Source organism: Doryrhamphus excisus, chromosome 10 (assembly GCF_030265055.1).
Source record: "Doryrhamphus excisus isolate RoL2022-K1 chromosome 10, RoL_Dexc_1.0, whole genome shotgun sequence".
NCBI classification, from domain to species: Eukaryota; Metazoa; Chordata; class Actinopteri; order Syngnathiformes; family Syngnathidae; genus Doryrhamphus; species Doryrhamphus excisus.
In genome coordinates this window covers 3752994-3771870 of record NC_080475.1, presented here as the reverse complement: position 1 = coordinate 3771870, position 18877 = coordinate 3752994, and the positions used below count along the sequence as shown (strand labels likewise).

Sequence of the window (18877 nt, the reverse complement as noted above, 5' to 3'; positions counted from 1 at the left end):
ACTCAAGCCTATAGCTGCCGAGTTACTATGGCAACGACAGCTAAAATGCCAGAAAAGCGACAAGCTGGGATCAAAGGTCACACGGCGGAGACCCAACACTACAATTCACAGGGAAGGCACATCTGTGCACAATGTAGATAAAGACTTAATGTATACTTGTCATGATTGGGTTTGACTGATGTTTGTTTATTGAGACATATCATAAATAATGCAATGATTTAGTCATGCTGATGAAGGCTAAGATGTTTACAAGCAAGTATTGGGGTTGTAATAATAATAATCCTCCTAGACTGGATAGAAAAATATGATTTTTAAAACACTTGACTTCCAAGTTGTTGTTATTTGTTACAGGGTTTAAACCACTGTTGAATAAAACTAAAATAAAGTAAAACTACTCAGTCATTTTTAACAGGAAAGTGTTTGCAGAGCACTACTGTCGCCCTAGTCGAGAATTAGTAAGCATGTGTGTGTAAAAATACATATTGACCTTGGTTGTAGTTTTATTTGCATTAAATTAATTTGTGCATGGTGTCGACGTTTAATTAATTGCACTTAATCACATTGTACCAAGCAGCCAGACCCTTTACAACATGAGAACCGAACTAGACGAGTATTGTATAGCTACCAATTGATTCCCATATGGAAGCTTGAGTATGTGAGAATTCCCTCTGAGAATGAATGTGATCAATATTTTTTTTTCTACAGAGAATAGTACTCTCATATCATTCATCTTCCTTTGGAGGTTTGTCATGAAAAACACTTTTAATCACATCCCTTGGGCTTCTCTGGTGGAATTTCACAGCGAATGGCTGAAAATCGGAAAATACAGTATATACTTCTATATTATATACTTATATAACATATGTTTATATTTCTCAAGATTTATTGCAACTATCTACAATATCTCCCTAGCGATCTTTTAATGTATTATCCAACCATTGAAGTGATGATTCGGTCACATATTGCCCTCTAGTGGTTGCTATTAAAACCGGTGGAGGAAATATTCAAAATAAGTGGGAAGCGACGTAGTTCTACATTGGCCAATTAGAAGCGTTGCACTTTCCAATTGGCTGTGATAGAGCTGTCAATCAAAAAGCTTACCGGCTTGTCCTCTCGGGGGTCTTCAGAGATGTTTTGGCTGCTGGAGAGTGCAGATAGTCCCTCGTTTGTAACGCATCTGATGACACAAGGGAGACGTTGAGAATTACATAAAAATATGAATATTAGTAATAATATGACCTTTTGCCACAAAACACATTCATGTAAAAATAAAAAAAATATTGTTATATAAATGCAATATCGGTTGTGTGTGTCATAGCCAGGTGACACCTATGGGTGGCGGAGCTACTTCCGGATCAGCGACCTGCGACTACGTGACCGAGACGGACTGCCCTCTGATTGGTCGACTGCCGTGCGCGTGCACGACGCCTCCTCCCGGTTTTCCTGGCATGACCTTTTCCCTTGGCAACCACTTCCTTCCTCCGAGCATCCAACGGCCATCTTTAATCGCACTAAAAAAAAAGTTATTCTTCTCATGGAAACGCGCCAGAGTGGCTAGCTTGGCTACTCGAAGCCGAACAGAGGAGAACGCCGCGTGTGGGTGACTTATTTCCGGACACGAACCCCCGAACAGAACCGAGCTGAACCGAAGCGGACTAACGCGTTAGCACGGAAAGCGTACGTTCATGTTTTCACCACGAGTCAACCCCAAAGACATAAACGTTGCTAACACGACACTAGCATGTTTGTATGCTAGTGTGTTGTTTTCCGGGGTAGGAAAACGCCATAATCCTGCAGGTGGCGCCGATGTCGGCGTGAAGGGCACATTAGAATCGCGTGTAAACAACACTTGTCAGTGACGATGCCATGTTTTCCATTGTGTGTCGTCTTGTTGCAGGCAGGATGCGGAAGAAGCAGACAGTCAAGCAGAGGAAAACCGAAGAGACTCCTGATGTTGTCCAGGAGTTTGTGGTGGAGAAAATCACACGACGTAGGATCTCCAATGGAAAAGTGGAGTACTTCCTTAAGTGGAAAGGCTTCACCGAGTGAGTAAAAGTCAAGCATTCAAAGTCAACAATGTACTATTTATTACAGGTTATTACTATTTATTACTGTTACTCGAATGGGGTGTTTGATCCCTCTAGACCCCGAGTATTACTTCTCTGTAGAGCATATACGTATATACAATAAGAGTAATATTTTCCCCAAACTTACCACGTGACTCAATATTGACACTGTCACTCAAAGGATTTAAATATCAAAGAACAGCACAGAAAAATCACAATATTTTGCAACCCGTCAGCATTAGAGCTGGGGAAAGTAATCTATGGCATAATCATGGACAAAAAAATACAAATAATACTGTAATACTGTATATAGAGGATATGAATGAATGTAGTAGACATTCAAAAAAATCCAAAAAACAAATAAGGAACAAGAACCGGGATATAACTTTCCCACTTTTGGACAGATTTAGTAGAGATACTCTACTTCAATTGTTTTAGACCACAATTAAATGTACACAAGTACACATAATCTATACTGCAAAACCACTGCTCAAGCTATGCAACCATTCTGTCCAGTGAACAGTGATCAATTATATAATAATCATTATTATATTAATAATTAGCCTCTTATTACTACTATCATCATTATTCTTCTTCTGATTAGTAGGCTAGTATTAGCCTGTTTATTGGCTTGCGTATTAGCCTGCTTTTGCCCTATTATATGAAATTTGTCAGATTTTTTTTGTAAAAACAAAAAACAAAAAAAATTTAAAAATCTATAATAAAAATTTATAAAAATGTATAAAATATTTTAAAACATCTATAAAAAATAAAAAAAATATTTAGGGGGGCTGAGGAACATTTTAAAATAGGCTTAATGATGCCACTATTGCTATATGAAGCGCAGTGATCGCATCACTTAGCATGAAAGGAAATGTCAATGTCACATGACTTACCCGTTATCACTGTGTGTAAATGCGCTCCATCTCTCCTTTTGTTTATCGTGATTACAGTGCAGACAACACATGGGAGCCCGAAGACAACCTGGACTGTCCGGAACTGATCGAGGACTTCCTGAGAAACCATTTCTCAGAAGACAATGAGGAAGAAGAGCAGGAGTTTGTTCCTAAAGAGGAATTGAGAGAGGAGATGGAATTTGTGAGTGTGAGTGTGGAGACGACAAAATACCTTAATTTCGGTTCTCATTATCAAATCTACAAAAATTACATATTAAGATAATGCACAACAAGACCCACAAACCCTCATAGGTGTGTGTGTGAGTGACCGGAAGAAAAGCTCTATATTTTTGGTCTTAAATTAGGAAAATTCAGCAACCGCTTTATATACGAGTACATGTGTACTGATGGTACTTTTCTCCCGGTCACAGAGGCACAATCAGGACTGCGGTGGCGACATTGTGGGCGATCCAGATTCACCCACCGACTACAGCGCTTACCCCCAGCCTGAATGCATCATCGGCTCCGCAGACCGAAAGGGAGAGCTCATGTTTTTAGTCAAATGGTAACTTCACTGCTTCCTCCTTTAAAGGGGAATTTGGTGTCGCTTTGATGAAGCAAATAATTTGACGTTTTGATACATATTATTATATTATTTTCTTCCACAGGAAGAACTCTGGTGACGTCGCACTGTTGTCGGCCCACGAGGCGAGCGCTAGGTGTCCTCAAGCGGTGATTGACTTCTATGAGCAGAAACTGACCTGGCACTGCGGCGGCGGCGGCGACGACGAGCAGTGACGTGTGCGATGACGTTGGCCGAGGTGAACGTACGTCTTACCTCCTTTTTGAGCGCCGTCGCTCAGCTGCTGTCAAGGTGGAGAATGATGCTGACGAACCTGTAGCCTTTTTTTTACGTCATCATGTAGCACACACACAATCACTGTGGACTGCGTCTTTATCAGTAGTTATTTCACAATTTACTCTTTTTTTTTTTTTTTACCGTTTTCCTCCTCTGGTGTGCAGGTTGTAGCACAATTTAGCATTACTAATATCCCTGCACCTTCAGGTAAGGGTGCAAGAAGTGATTAGATGTGTTACTCAATACCAGTACATGCAGCAGTGGAAATACTACAATTCCTGTGGCAGCTGTACGCCACAATACTGATATGCGTCACATGACATATCTCCAGTGGTGTTGTGTTCATGATCGGGGGAAAAAAATCTGATACAGATATCAACCAATATCACATTTTAATCCTGATATTTAATAATTACATATATAATTATATATATATTATTATAATATATAATAATAATTGTATATGTAATATTTATATTATTATATTTAATAATAATAATATGATTATTAAATATAATAATTATTAAATGTCAGCAGTGTTGTGTTCATGATCGGGGGGGGGGGGATCAGATACAGATATCAACCAATATCACATTTTAATGCTGATATTTAATAATTACATATATAATTATATATATTATAGTAATATATAATAATTATATACACAATATTTAATTATTTTTTAATCATATTTAATAATATAATTATTAAATATTATAATAATTATTAAAAATCAGCAGTGGTGTTGTGTTCATGATCGGGTAAAAAAATCAGATACAGATATCAACCAATATCACATTTTAATCCTGATATTTAATAATTACATATATAATTATATATATTATTATAATATATATTATAAAAATATATAATAATTATATACATAATATTTAATTATTTTTTTATCATATTTAATAATATAATTATTAAATATAATAATAATAATTATTAAATATCAGCAGTGGTGTTGTGTTCATGATCGGGGGGAAAAAATCAGATACAGATTTCAACCAAAATCGCATTTTTAATAATTATATATAAATATAATAGTATATATTATATCTATTAAATTATTTATATTATATTTAATAATAATATGATTGTTAAATATAATAATTATTATTAAATATCAGCATTAAAATGCAAAATTGGTTTATCTGATTTTTTTCCCCCCACGATCATGAACACAACACCCCAGGAGATACGGAGATCCCTAAATAACACATGGAATCGGAGGCACTGTCTCACCTTTAGCCTGGTTGTCATGCTCCCGTCTGCTGTAGCACCACCACCTCCTCCGCCTCCTCCTCCTCCCTCTAAATTACTACAGACTTAGAGTGAAAAAAACAGCCTATTTTTGGAGAGAAAAAACATGAATGGGTAAGTTTTTCCAAACATATTTACAAAGTGCTAAATGAAGGGATCCACTGTACAAGAAAAGCATTTTGACTTTTTTCTGCATTAAAATATTTCATATTCGAGTTAATACGGTACTGTATGATGCTGTATTTTGGGTATTATGAGTTATATTTGAATCTCACCTTTGTGCCCCTGACTGCTTTGTGTGTGTGTGTTTATATGTACTTGTTTTATTTACTTTTACAGGCTACATTAATAATTCACGGTGATTGTCTAAACACTTCAAGCTTAATATTAATATTTACCATATACAGTGAAGAAAATAAGTATTTGAACACCCTGCTATTTTGCTATTTCTCCCACTTAGAAATCATGGAGGGGTCTGAAATTTTCATCGTAGGTGCATGTCCACTGTGAGAGAGATAAACTAAAAAGAAAAATCCAGAAATCACAATGCATGATTTTTTAACAATTTATTTGTGTGATACAGCTGCAAATAAGTATTTGAACACCTGAGAAAATGAATGTTAATATTTGGTACAGTAGCCTTTGTTTGCTATTACAGAGGTCAAACGTTTCCTGTAGTTTTTCACCAGGTTTGCACACACTGCAGGAGGGATCTTGGCCCACTCCTCCACACAGATCTTCTCTAGATCAGTCAGGTTTCTGGGCTGTCGCTGAGAAACACGGAGTTTGAGCTCCCTCCAAAGATTTTCGATTGGGTTCAGGTCTGGAGACTGGCTGGGCCATGCTAGAACCTTATTATGCTTCTTACGGAGCCACTCCTTGGTTTTCCTGGCTGTGTGCTTCGGGTCGTTGTCGTGTTGGAAGACCCAGCCACGACCCATCTTCAATGCTCTGACAGAGGGAAGGAGGTTGTTCCCCAAAATCTCACAATACACGGCCCCAGTCATCCTCTCTTTAATGCAGTGCACTCGTCCTGTCCCATGTGCAGAAAAACACCCCCAAAGCATGATGCTACCACCCCCATGCTTCACAGTAGGGATGGTGTTCTTCGGATTGTACTCTTCATTCTTCTTCCTCCAAACACGCTTATTGGAATTATGACCAAAAAGTTCTATTTTGGTCTCATCTGACCATAAAACTTTCTCCCATGACTCCTCTGTATCATCCAAATGGTCATATGCAAACTTAAGACGGGCCTTGACATGTGCTGGTTTAAGCAGGGGAACCTTTCGTGCCATGCATGATTTCACATCATGACGTCTTAGTGTATTACCTACAGTAACCTTGGAAACGGTGGTCCCAGCTCTTTTCAGGTCATTGACCAAGTCCTGTCGTGTAGTTCTGGGCTGATTCCTCACCTTTCTTAGAATCATTGAGACCCCACGAGGTGATATCTTGCATGGGGCTCCACTCCGATTGAGATTGACCGTCATGTTTAGCTTCTTCCATTTTCTAATGATAGCTCCAACAGTGGACCTTTTTTCACCAAGCTGCTTGGTAATTGCTCCGTAGCCCTTTCCAGCCTTGTGGAGGTGTACAATTTTGTCTCTGGTGTCTTTGGACAGCTCTTTGGTCTTCGCCATGTTACAAGTTAAAGTCTTACTGATTGTATGGGGTGGACAGGTGTCTTTATGCAGCTAACGACCTCAAACAGGTGCATCTGATTCAGGATGATACATGGAGTGCAGGTGGACTTCTAATGGGCAGACTAACAGGTCTTTCAGGGTCAGAATTCTAGATGATACACAGGTGTTCAAATACTTATTTGCAGCTGTATCACACAAATAAATTGTTAAAAAATCATGCATTGTGATTTCTGGATTTTTCTTTTTAGTTTATCTCTCTCACAGTGGACATGCACCTACGATGAAAATTTCAGACCCCTCCATGATTTCTAGGTGGGAGAAATAGCAAAATAGCAGGGTGTTCAAATACTTATTTTCTTCACTGTAGTAGTATACGGTAAATTAAACCACACTGTGGGCAGTTGAGGAACTGTAGTTCTTGAGTATATGTATTTAGTTACTTCATTAGTTACTTCATTAGTTGTGTGTGGCGTTTTCAATTGTAGCTCAGCATATGTTGCTTCATAACAAAACTTTTTTTTTGGCATTTTTGAAGACATTGACATTAAAACTGAACAAAAGAAAAAAAAAAAGTCATGCACGCTGTTTGAAAAGATGTTAATGTAGCACTTTAGATGTTATCAGCTGTCGGTTCTTCCTCACGTGGAAGGGACGTATCCTGTTATGGGATGGGCGCTCGACCTTAAACCTAATAAAAACACACCTCCTCGACTACTGAGCGACTGTTGACTGTACTCGTGCGTAGACACTGTAGAGATATGTGAATAAAGCCGTTATTGTGCAACCTTTTTACTCTTGACCGTGTGTATTCTTTTCTCCCCACGTTCCCGAGCACGAGCTTGGGAAAAGCTGACAAAGCCGTTTGTGAGCGGTTAGATAACACTACGGACGTTAAGAGGCTATTTTGCTTACTTTATTTTGGGTAGTGGGAACTTAACTTTGCTTTTACTTTTGTTTCTTCTCCGTCTGTGAAAGTTCCACAGTGGCAAACTACACTCAACAATTTGATACTTAAGACTAGAGGGGCAAATGGGAGGAGCCACAGGGGAGTCTTGTGACTATATTTTGAAACCTTTGCACCTTTTTTTGCACTTATAGTAAATAAAAGGCTCCAGTCTATTGTAAAGTGTAGCACAATCAGCCATGTTAGAGAAACAGAAAGCTGGCATACAAGGCAAGGATCTGGCATCCTGGTGACATTTAACTGTGACCTTCTGGGCTTGAGCAATAAACAATCTGGATTTTCCAGATATTTTTTTTTTTTCTGTCGTCACTTCCCCCTATGTTTTTTTTTTAAGAACACTTCCTGTTTTCTTCAGTTTTGACAGCAGCTTCAGTTCTCCATGCAGCAAGTCATCAGTGTGTGGGTTCGAGACCCGCGCATCCAGAAGAACGACTTTTGGCATGCATACATGGATTATGAAATTTGTTTGCACGTGAGTAAAGCGCTTTGAAATAATAGCCTAAAAAAAAATTTAAAAAATAGCGTCAGAACAGAAACTGTTTTATAGTACAGAAGTACAAAACGTGGCGACAAAGCGTTTAATAGCCAATACAAGCTGGTACCTTCAAAAATACTAAAGGGGTGGTCATCCAAAGGCATCATTTTAGCAGTTTTGTTATTTGCACTAGGAAAAAAGTTAAGACTTGAAATAGGTTTAATAATATATTTTTTATATTTTTTTCATATTTTTTTTAAATATTTTTAAATATATTTTTTTCAAATAATTAATTCCTTGAATTATTAGCACCAAATGTTCAACAGCTATATGTTTTTATTTGATGTACCTGTGCACTATACACTGTGGTGTCCATGCCAGCCAATCACAGGGCACATATAGACAAACAACCATTCACACTCACATTCATACCTATGGACAATTTGGAGTCGCTAATTAACCTAGCATGTTTTTGGAATGTGGGAGGAAACCGGAGTACCCGGAAAAAAAACCCACGCATGCATGGGGAGAACATGCAAACTCCACACAGAGATGGCCGAGGGTGGAATTGAACTCTGGTTTCCTAGCTGTGAGGCCTGCGTGCTAACCACTCGCTCACCGTGCAGTCTCATCAAATCACATTTTTGTCTTTCATTCATTCATTTTCTACTGCTTTTCCTCACGAGGGTCGCGGGGGGGGAAGGGGTGCTGGAGCCTATCCCAACTGTCTTTGGGCGAGAGGCGGGGTACACCCTGGACTGGTGGCCATGCAGCCAATCACAGGGCACATATAGACAAACAACCATTCACACTCACATTCATACCTATGGACAATTTGGAGTCGCTAATTAACCTAGCATGTTTTTGGAATGTGGGAGGAAACCGGAGTACCCGGAAAAAAAAACCCACGCATGCACGGGGAGAACATGCAAACTCCACACAGAGATCGCCGAGGGTGGAATTGAACCCCGGTTTCCTAGCTGTGAGGTCTGCGTGCTAACCACTCAACCATTATGCAGTCTAAAAAATTTTAATATATAAAATTGCTGCAGATTTTTTCTATTTTTGTTACCACTGTTTTTTCCTAAGCTTCATTGAACAGCTTAAAATTGACTTCTTGACATCTTTTAGACAGACAGTGTGTTCTTCACCAAGAAGATATCAAGAGTCCGAAGGAGGTTCAGTGAGTTTGTGTGGCTCAGACAAAGACTGCAAGCCAACTCCATGCTGATGTGAGTGGAAACAGTGAAAAATTGTCAGTTTTTCATGCTCTCCGCGCTCATTTTTAATCGTCTTAATCAGGGCGCAGCTACCGAACCTACCACCGAAGAACCCCTTCTTCAGCTTGAACAACGCCCAACAGATCTCAGAGCGCATGACGGGTCTCCAGAGGTTCTTGGAACAGTGAGTAAGACTCACAGATTAATAAGCTGAATGTTTTCCATTGGTTCACGTTTTACCATCCCGCCATCCAGGATCCTGCAGAGTCCTCTGCTGCTGTCTGACAGCTGCTTGCACCTTTTCCTGCAGTCCCAGCTCAGCGTGGCCAAGATGGAGGACTGTGCCGCGGGAAGGACACATTACTCCGTGGCACAGGCGGTCCAGTGCTGCGGCCTCAGGAGGTTTCTGTCACAAGAGGCCCTGCAGAAGGACTTGAGCATGTCCGCTGACTCAGATTCAGACAGGTATCGCTCCAAAGTACTTTGGTCACACTCCACAGCGCTCCTTTTTCCACTTCTCCCATCTGGGGATTTTTGTGGCTCAGATTTTTGTTCTCCATGAAGCTAGAGTGGAATCTCCAATTTTAAACACAATTTTTTCCAGGATGTTGATCGACCTCAGTAGATTTTTTTAAATGTAGAATCTATTTCCCCATATGGTGTTAAATAACCGAAATAGAAGTCATCTGTTCCAGAGTCAAAGTTTCCATCATTCATTCATTCATTTTCTACCGCTTTTTCCTCATGAGGGTCGCGGGGGTGCTGGAGCCTATCCCAGATGTCTTCGGGCGAGAGGCGGGGTACACCCTGGACTGGTCGCCAGCCAATCACAGGGCACATATAGACAAACAACCATTCACACTCACATTCATACCTATGGACAATTTAGAGTCGCTAATTAACCTAGCATGTTTTTGGAATGTGGGAGGAAACCGGAGTACCCGGAGAAAACCCACGCATGCACGGGGAGAACCTCCACACAGAGATGGCCGAGGGTGGAATTGAACCCTGGTCTCCTAGCTGTGAGGTCTGCGTGCTAACCACTCGACCGCCGTGCCGCCAGTTTCCATCATAAAACATTTAAAAAACAAACATACAAGTAAGGGGGCGACACGGTGGACGAGTGGTTAGCGCGCAGACCTCACAGCTAGGAGACCAGGGTTCAATTCCACCCTCGGCCATCTCTGTGTGCATGTTTGCATGTTCTTCCCGTGCATGATGTTAATATTAGCATAGTAGCATTTTTTGGCATTTTCATGGGTAGACACATATGACCACTTAGCACTATACTGCTAGGTGTCAGCATGCCAACGTTAGCATGTTAGCATTGCTATCATTTTTCGCCATTTTCATTAATAGACACTAGTATGCCAAGTGTGGCTGCACGGCGGTCAAGTGGTTAGTGCGCAGACCTCACAGCTAGGAGACCAGGGTTCAATTCCACCCTCGGCCATCTCTGTGTGGAGTTTGCATGTTCTCCCCGTGCATGTGTGGGTTTTCTCCGGGTACTCCGGTTTCCTCCCACATTCCAAAAACATGCTAGGTTAATTAGCGACTCCAAATTGTCCATAGGTATGAATGTGAGTGTGAATGGTTGTTTGTCTATATGTGCCCTGTGATTGGCTGGCCACCAGTCCAGGGTGTACCCCGCCTTTTGCCGCAAGACAGCTGGGATAGGCTCCAGTACCCCCCGCGACCCTCGTGAGGAAAAAACGGTAGAAAATGAATGAATGAATGTTCCAGAGTCCTGCACGGTGTCCTAGTGGTTAGCGCGCAGACCTCACAGCTAGAAGACCAGGGTTCAATTCCACCCTCGGCCATCTCTGTGTGGAGTTTACATGTTCTCCCCGTGCATGTGTGGGTTTTCTCCGGGTACTCTGGTTTCCTCCCACATTCCAAAAACATGCTAGGTTAATTAGCGACTCCAAATTGTCCATAGGTATGAATGTGAGTGTGAATGGTTGTTTGTCTATATGTGCCCTGTGATTGGCTGGCCAGGCTCCAGCACCCCCGCGACCCTTGTGAGGAAAAAGCGGTAGAAAATGAATGAATGAATTAACATACAAGTAAGGTTATATTTTTCGTCCCTTTGTATTGAGTCATAGACTCCTATAGAGCAGCTACACACAATAACCAGTACACAAAGCTTTATAGTTCTAACCTAATTTCCACTATCTACAAAATTGAAGTATAGTCTTACCTGTTTATGCTTCCAGCTCCGAGTGCAGAGATGCGGGATGCCATATAACCAAAGCCTTATCAGATCACTTGGGAACCAAGCATGAGGAGAGCGTCTGTCCGTCATCATCACGAGTGGAACTGTAAGGAGAATTTAGGAAACTGTTACCCAGTGAACTTTGTACCGTATTGTAATATTGTTATTCCTGTATAAAGCATGCAAAGTCAAATGTAATAATAATCAGTGCCTGCACAAGGGTGTCCAAAGTCTGGTGCAGGGGCCTTTTTTTATTGGGCCCCTGAAATGAATAATGAAATATAATATTAAATATTACAGTGATTTGCTGTGTGTCACCTGTAACACAAAACTAAAGCCTGAACTGTGCTCCCATGTCAAGGCACTAAGGTTGTAAAATCCGTGATTGATCGTCTTTCTCACATTATTTCCTGTGGGTATACAACTCGTTCACCTTCGTAAAAACGCCTTCTCCTCCAATTAAGGATCAATATTTGCACATGCACTCAACCCCCCCGATGAATAGCTATAACAGGGTCAAGACATCGTCCGAGGGGATGGCGACGTGACGCAGAAGCATAATAAAGACTTGACTTGTGGCTAGCTGAGATATATTGGTTTATATTTGATTGGTTTTAGCATCTTTAATGCACTTGTATTCTTCACATATTTTATACTAAAATATTTAGTATAAAAACAAAGTGTGAAAAAATTCCCCAAAAGTCCCAACAGGGGGAAGTTTAAAAGTGAGGCCGAAGCCCTGGAGCCCCGAGGCGGCTTGAAAATGGGGGAAAATGCCGCTAGAAACTCCAGTAGAGTACCCAATGTGTAAAGAAAAGTGTGGAAAAAATGACAAAGTCCCAACGGGGGAAGTTTAAAAGTGTATCCGACAGGCCTGGAACCCGGAGGCGGCTTGAAAATGGGGGGAAATGTACGCTGTAGCCAGTAGGTGGCAGTGTTGTAACAGCCATCTAATGGCCATTCTGTAATAGACTTAGACATAGACTTTCTTTATTGTCATTGCACAATAACACAGCAGTGAAATAAATAATAAATAATAAATAATAAATAATAAATAATAAATAATAAATAATAAATAATAAATAATAAATAATAAATAATAAATAATAAATAATAAATAATAAATAATAAATAATAAATAATAAATAATAAATAATAAATAATAAATAATAAATAATAAATAATAAATAATAAATAATAAATAATAAATAATAAATAATAAATAATAAATAATGTGGAGAATAAATAGATTACATCAAATATGATCAACAATGTACAGCGTAAACAGTCAAGATTAAGATATGCCTTTATTCGTCCCTCAGTGGGGAAATTTGTATGAGCGAGAGCTGCTGTAGCAGGCTGCCACCAGAGCGGCACCAGATAAATAATAAACAATAAACAATAAACAATAAACAATAAATAATAAATAATAAATAATAAATAATAAATAATAAATAAAGTGGAGAATAAATAGATTACATCAAATATGAACAATAATGTACAGCGTAAACAGTCATTTGTACAAATATTTTAAATAATTTAGATAAACCAATGTAGCCTACATTACACAGTCAAGTGACTGTCTTTATTAATAAGATGTGGGACGCTTGTCATGCAATAAAGTCACTGCAGAATTATTATTTTTTAACACGTCTTCAAAGGCCAGGAGCCTCAAGACGGGCCTGCGGCTCCACCGACAAGTCACCTCCCGCTACCTGTCTTCTGTAACATTTGCATGAACCCCCCCCCAACCTCCTCTCTTTGCTGTGCATGCATGCGAGTGCTTGCAGGTGCTCATGCAGAGGTAATGACCACTAAACAGAATGACAGCGGTGTGACATATCTGTACAGATAATGACATGAGCTCATTATGCATTGAGAGCAGGAGGAGACACAAAGGAAGCGGAGTGGGTGGGCGGCTATGGGGTCGTCACCTCAAAAACTCAAATTGGGGCGAAGGATGTGCGGGTGTAAAGTGTCTTCAAGCATCCACTTATGTTGATGTTTGACATGTGAAGGGAAGTGTCACAATGTGTATTAAATTCATTTCATGCTCTTATGATAACGATTATTTCTCTTAGATATGCTGTTCTAATTCAATGTGTACTGTATATTGGTATTATAATAAATGGTAATGGTTTTATTTCATTTGAAAATGCATCAGATTACAATTGAATGCATCACATAATCAGTTCACAGTTCCACATGTCCAAAAGGAGTAGGAAGAAGCAAAGCTTATTAAATCCTACCCCTCCATTTGGTACTTTTACAATCAGTAACTGTTACATTTGTTCACTTCCTGCTTTCCTAATATATTTTTTTCTTTATTGTATTTTTGGTATTTTATTTATTTATTTTTTGTCACATACCGAAGTACAAGGTGATATGACCATACAATAACATAACCGTATTTTCTGGACTATAAGTCGCTCCGGAGTATAAGTCGCTAAAAATGCATGATTAGGCCTGGTCCATAATTTGACCTGAGGTTAAAAGAACAACAACATAGGAATAAGAATTATTATTGTATTGTTTTTGATTGGAATTTCAAGGCTGTTGAAAGGAGTAGGAAGAAGCAAAGCTTATTAAATCCTACCCCTCCATCTGGTACTTTTACAATCAGTAAGTGTTACATTTGTTCACTTCCTGCTTTCCTAATATAATTTTTTTTAAAAATTTTAGTTTTTTTTTTGTCACATACCAAAGTACAAGGTGATATGACCATACAATGACATAATGGATACCATAAAGCTAAAATAATATAAATATAAAATAATATACCGTATTTTCCGGACTATAAGTCGCACTTTTTTACATAGGTTGGCTGTTCCTGCGACTTATAAATGAAAAAAGTGAAAAAAGTTACATAAACACTGGACATCTTTTCTGTTCATGTTTATTTTTTGTGTAGCTGAATAACCATTGTGTTAGCATACCTTACACCTATTCAACCTATTCTCTTTTCTTTTATTAATGTTAGAACTTGTCTGTTTTGGTCAAGTAGTTAAAATAAATTACCTGCAAAAAAATGCGACTTATACTCCAGTGCGACTTATGTATCTTTTTTTCTACCTAATTACTGTATTTTCTGGACTATATGTTGCTAAAAATGCATAATTAGGTCCATAATTTGACCTGAAGTTAAAAGAACAACAACATAGAAATAAGAATTATTATTGTATTGTTTTTGATTGGAATTTCATTGCTGTTGAAAGGCCATATATATTCTTAAAAGACGGGGGTGCTAATGCATTGTGGTGTCACGTTTCTTTCACGTTGTCATCATATTGCACTTTGCAGCCAGCAATTAAAAACATAACGTAAGGTTAGGTTAAGTACATCACGCAAAGATGACTCTATAGTCCGCCACATATAGCTCGGCAACAGCCTATAAATCTCTGCAGCATTAAAAGCTTGTTTCTTTACTTAAAGTCGCCACGATTAAAACGTTACCGGTGTCAGTCTGACCTGTCCGGCTGCATCGACCACTTCCTTTAATGGTCTACGACGGTGCCCCCCCTTGGCTGTTAACCTTGAGCTGAGGTGGCTTAGCCCGCTGCCATGACAACACAGACACCTTTAAACCCATCACATCGATCTGCTAACAGCTCCTTGCTTCATGTTGCATGACCCCCACCCCGCCCGCTGCTCCGCTTCCGCCCTCCCGCTCCCTCGTGAGGTCAAGGTGGGAGGGAGCTCAATGTCACTGCAGCTGGCGAAGACTGCAACTATTCAAACAGGATATAAAAAATCATATTTTTATCACTGCAGCTCTGTAAACGGTAATTAACATGCTCATGGGTTTACAGCAAAGAAAAAACAAAGGTGAATGGAACCTTTGGGGGAAGTGGGGGTCCATCTGCCTCGGAGCGAAACCGCACATCTCTTAGGGCTGGCGGCTCAAACCTCAAGTCTGTCATTTGCTGCCTGTCTAACTTCTATCAAGGCCAAAAGCCATTTTTATGTTGTGTGTTCAAACTCAAAAACGTAAAAAAAAAAAAATCTCCAAGAACAAATGGAAGTACTGAGGGAGATGCGCTCCACTGGAGGCAAATTACAGATAAATCAGTGGCTGCTCATGCATTTTAAGTGCCACATTATACAGAAGCCATTAGTAGCAATAGAAGTTCGGCAAGAATTGCCGTACTAAATCTCTGTGACTGAAACTCTGTGGAAACAGTCGATATGTGCCAATTGATAGGAGATGAGAGTGAAGGAACGTTGCAGAGGATGAGACCGCTATAGCGGTCGAAAAACGATAATGGCCCAAGGCTAGCGAAACTGATGTGTTGCTTTGTTATACAGCCGTACAGCCTCATTCAAGCGGGACGGACCACGGGAGCAAGCTAAATGGTGTGGAAGCCTTGGATTAATTAAATTGTTAATTATACTCGCCTCCTCTCGCTAGTATTTTTTCACGCTATCTCGCTTTTCATGCCAAAGCTGACCTTTGACTTGCAGTGGGCCGCAAAATCGGCATGACAAGGCAGTCCAGAGAGATAGAAATTAGTGTTCCATGCCAGCTAGCAATGTGTAGCGATGTCTTTAGTCGGAAATTGGACAAAAAGTTATTATGCTACTTTAATACACTTGAACTGGACTTCAATTCAATGAACACGAATGTGTTCAACAAAAGTTGTGAACAAAAGTTAAGAAATATCACACAGCTCTGCATTTGTTTTGGTTTGTCCAGCCGTGTGCTAGCAAACCACTTCCTGGTTCCTGGAGGGTCGCCATATTGGATGTGTCAAGGCTGCTTAAATGAATACTAACACACCAAAAACAATGTGATTGTGACTGTTTTTGGTGCCTGTTTCCAAAGTATATTAGTACTTGTGTGACTGTATAAACGAGAGAAATTAAATTTCTTTGTATAAAGTAAGTATATTGACTCATATACAGCGCAGCCTGGGCATATCTAATATGGCGGCGATGTTGACGTATCGCAGTAGTGGACAAACCCACTCCATGCGGCGTCTATCTAAGTCTATGGGTGATCTATATCATTCTAAATGAATACGGCCAAGTCGAATCTGGAGTTTGTTTTTCAGAAAGAAGATCATTACGTGGCTGTTTGATTGGTGTGATTGGTGAAAAGCTGTGTGCTAGCATGAACTAACTTCAGGTTGTACACCATCAAATATGCACATTAGCATTCAATATTGTTAACCAATCTTACCTTCATGCATCCCCACATAGTATCAGCCTTTGAGACCAAATATGAAGGGAAATAAAAAAACGTAAAAATCCAGTATAGAAGTATGTGTTCAGCGTGGGAGGAAGTTAGCGTACTGGCAGTGGTGCGTTCAAGTACGGTCGAACAAACATTTCCATGACTTCTTGGTTGGAATGTTAAAAAAAATTGACAAGCGGGAATGGTTTTATTGCAATTCATATGGTAAAATATGAAAATAAATCCAACCTTAAAAAGAAGAAGGTTTTAAAAGTGTAATATTTGTGTTTGTTTGCCTGTGTAGTTGTTAGCTAGCAAGCTACTTCCTGTTTTGAGAACGATGCAAGGTGACAGGACAGGAGTGTACCATTTTTAAGTCTGAGGAACAGCTACATTGTAACTCATAATATTACGACACATATAACTATATAAGCTAAAGTAAGACGTAAGTATAAAAGATTTTTAAATGCAGTAAGCGTATTTTTACTTGTTTACTTTTACTTGTATGTTAGCTAGCAGGCTACTTCCTGGTTCACAGGGGGATGATTAGGAACAGACCATTTATGGTTTTGTTGTGGGTGGAAACTGATTTATTAAGACTCAAATAACAAGAAAATATAACATAATTTTATAACAAAAATATTTATCCATGTTAGTTCACAAGCTACTTCCTGGTTCATGGAGACGGGCCATACCATTTGCATTCTGAGTGATTGCAAAACACTTTTTCTTTTATTAGGCTTCCTTTGGATGAAATAAAAGCCATCTTAAGTCATTGCTCAAGGTCTAAACTAATTTCTATTCCTGTCATTTATTGGGTATAAGAATAGACAAAGAGAAGAATAGCATTAGCGTGAATGCTCATCTCTCAGCGTTGGCAGTGCAATAAAACGGTACAAACAGCACTTGAAGCCGTGCTATGAAACATGAGCATTGTAAAATAGCATCAGTGTCTGTGACGGCTTCTATTCATCCTTATTTGTGTCTTGACACTGGGGAACATCCCCTCTCGCTGTGAATAACACCCCCTCTCGGCTAATGTCTTGTTAGAGATGAGGAACGAGGATAGAGGTGGAGCTCTTTGGGGTCGGACCCACTTCAGTAAATGTTGAGACAACGAGAGGACGGGCGAAGCTGCAGAAAGGCGAGCGCAGAACGGAGGTGTGAGAGGGCACCGTCTCTGGAGGCCTCGGCGCTCGGCTGCCAACGTGCGTAAATCAGAAAAGCGGCTCACGGCTGCAATGAGGTAGAAAATAAAAAAAACATAAAAATGTCCGAGTGAAATAAGGGGCAAGGAGAAATCTTTTATGGTGAGCCTAAATTCTCCTTACTCTGCAGTAGATCCAGTGGCCAGCTCAGCTTGTCTTCGCCAGAGCCCATTCATCATGCCACCTTCCGCATAACCACAAATTACTGCCATTACCCACCTGCTCTTCATGCAACACACATGACCTAATGACCATCCTAAATTCACAGGATTATCAGTAATGGAAACTTAATGGGCCTGCATCACATTCCATTCCACATGTTTGTACTGTACCGTGATGCTGAACGACAAACAAGACTCTTCTGGAAAATCGAGTTTACTCTGGATGAACTGGGAACATTGGAATCTTCCATCACTATCCATCCTTTTCTGGTGTTCCTGTATTTCTCAGGGAAACACAGCTGGAATAGGTGCAGCTTCTGGAAGATCTAAGAAGCTTTCTGTGCGGGTTATTGTGTGTAGCTGCTCTATAGGAGTCCCCAACTCAATACAAAGGGCCCAAAATGAGCATAATAAGCTTTACATCATGCTCATACTTGATGCTATTTTGTTTTGTGTCTCATAATATTACAACTTAAAAACACATGATTTCATATTTAAACTCTATGTTGATTAAATTATATAATTTTTCAATATATTACAAGTGTAACAGTAAATTCCACTCATTTATCTCTTTAGTATACAACTTTTTCTCTTATTTTGACTTTATTCTTGTAAAGTTACAGCTGTTTTTAATCCTTTTCTGTTATTTCTAACTATTTCAATATACCTCTTGTAAATTTTCTTTCTCTGTTCAAATAAAATTTGGACTATATTCTTTTAAAATTGGA

At 39.5% G+C, this 18877-nt stretch overlaps 4 protein-coding genes across 17 annotated transcripts in view; 2 read left to right on the top strand and 2 right to left on the bottom strand.

The window, feature by feature from the left end:
• LOC131136553 (uncharacterized) overlaps positions 1–4156 on the bottom strand; it is a 40241-nt gene extending 36085 nt beyond the window's left edge. For 9 of the 10 annotated variants that reach the window (XM_058083522.1, XM_058083521.1, XM_058083518.1 and 6 more), the window contains exons 1-2: positions 2963–4156; positions 1102–1177 (exon numbers count right to left, since the gene is read on the bottom strand). The gene's annotated coding sequence lies outside the window, so the exon portion shown is untranslated. Of the gene's footprint in view, positions 1–1101; positions 2221–2962 lie in introns of those variants that run through there. The other variant, XM_058083523.1, reaches the window with a different exon arrangement.
• cbx3b (chromobox homolog 3b) lies at positions 1443–7521 on the top strand. 3 transcript variants are annotated; one of them, XM_058083537.1, is made up of 5 exons: positions 1443–1677; positions 1902–2045; positions 3020–3170; positions 3394–3527; positions 3631–7521. In XM_058083537.1, exons 2-5 carry the CDS (start codon positions 1903–1905, stop codon positions 3758–3760), a joined length of 558 nt encoding a protein of 185 aa, XP_057939520.1. In that variant the 5' UTR covers positions 1443–1677; position 1902; the 3' UTR covers positions 3761–7521. The 3 variants fall into 3 exon arrangements, with proteins under 3 accessions (XP_057939520.1, XP_057939519.1, XP_057939521.1); XM_058083536.1 differs by having other exon boundaries at positions 1444–1677; positions 1898–2045; XM_058083538.1 differs by having other exon boundaries at positions 1445–1677; positions 1898–2045; positions 3020–3164.
• Positions 7522–7654: 133 nt separating this feature from the next.
• On the top strand, positions 7655–12612 carry snx10b (sorting nexin 10b). Its single transcript, XM_058083535.1, has 5 exons — positions 7655–8169; positions 9304–9404; positions 9475–9576; positions 9648–9857; positions 11609–12612. Exons 1-5 carry the CDS (start codon positions 8077–8079, stop codon positions 11715–11717), a joined length of 615 nt encoding a protein of 204 aa, XP_057939518.1. The 5' UTR covers positions 7655–8076; the 3' UTR covers positions 11718–12612.
• The window catches only part of skap2 (src kinase associated phosphoprotein 2), a 26259-nt gene continuing 18940 nt past the window's right edge, over positions 11559–18877 (bottom strand). The window contains exons 12-13 of one of the 3 annotated variants that reach the window (XR_009131754.1): positions 18112–18172; positions 17380–18016 (exon numbers count right to left, since the gene is read on the bottom strand). The gene's annotated coding sequence lies outside the window, so the exon portion shown is untranslated. Of the gene's footprint in view, positions 11712–17379; positions 18017–18111; positions 18173–18877 lie in introns of those variants that run through there. The other 2 variants (XM_058083533.1, XM_058083532.1) reach the window with 2 other exon arrangements.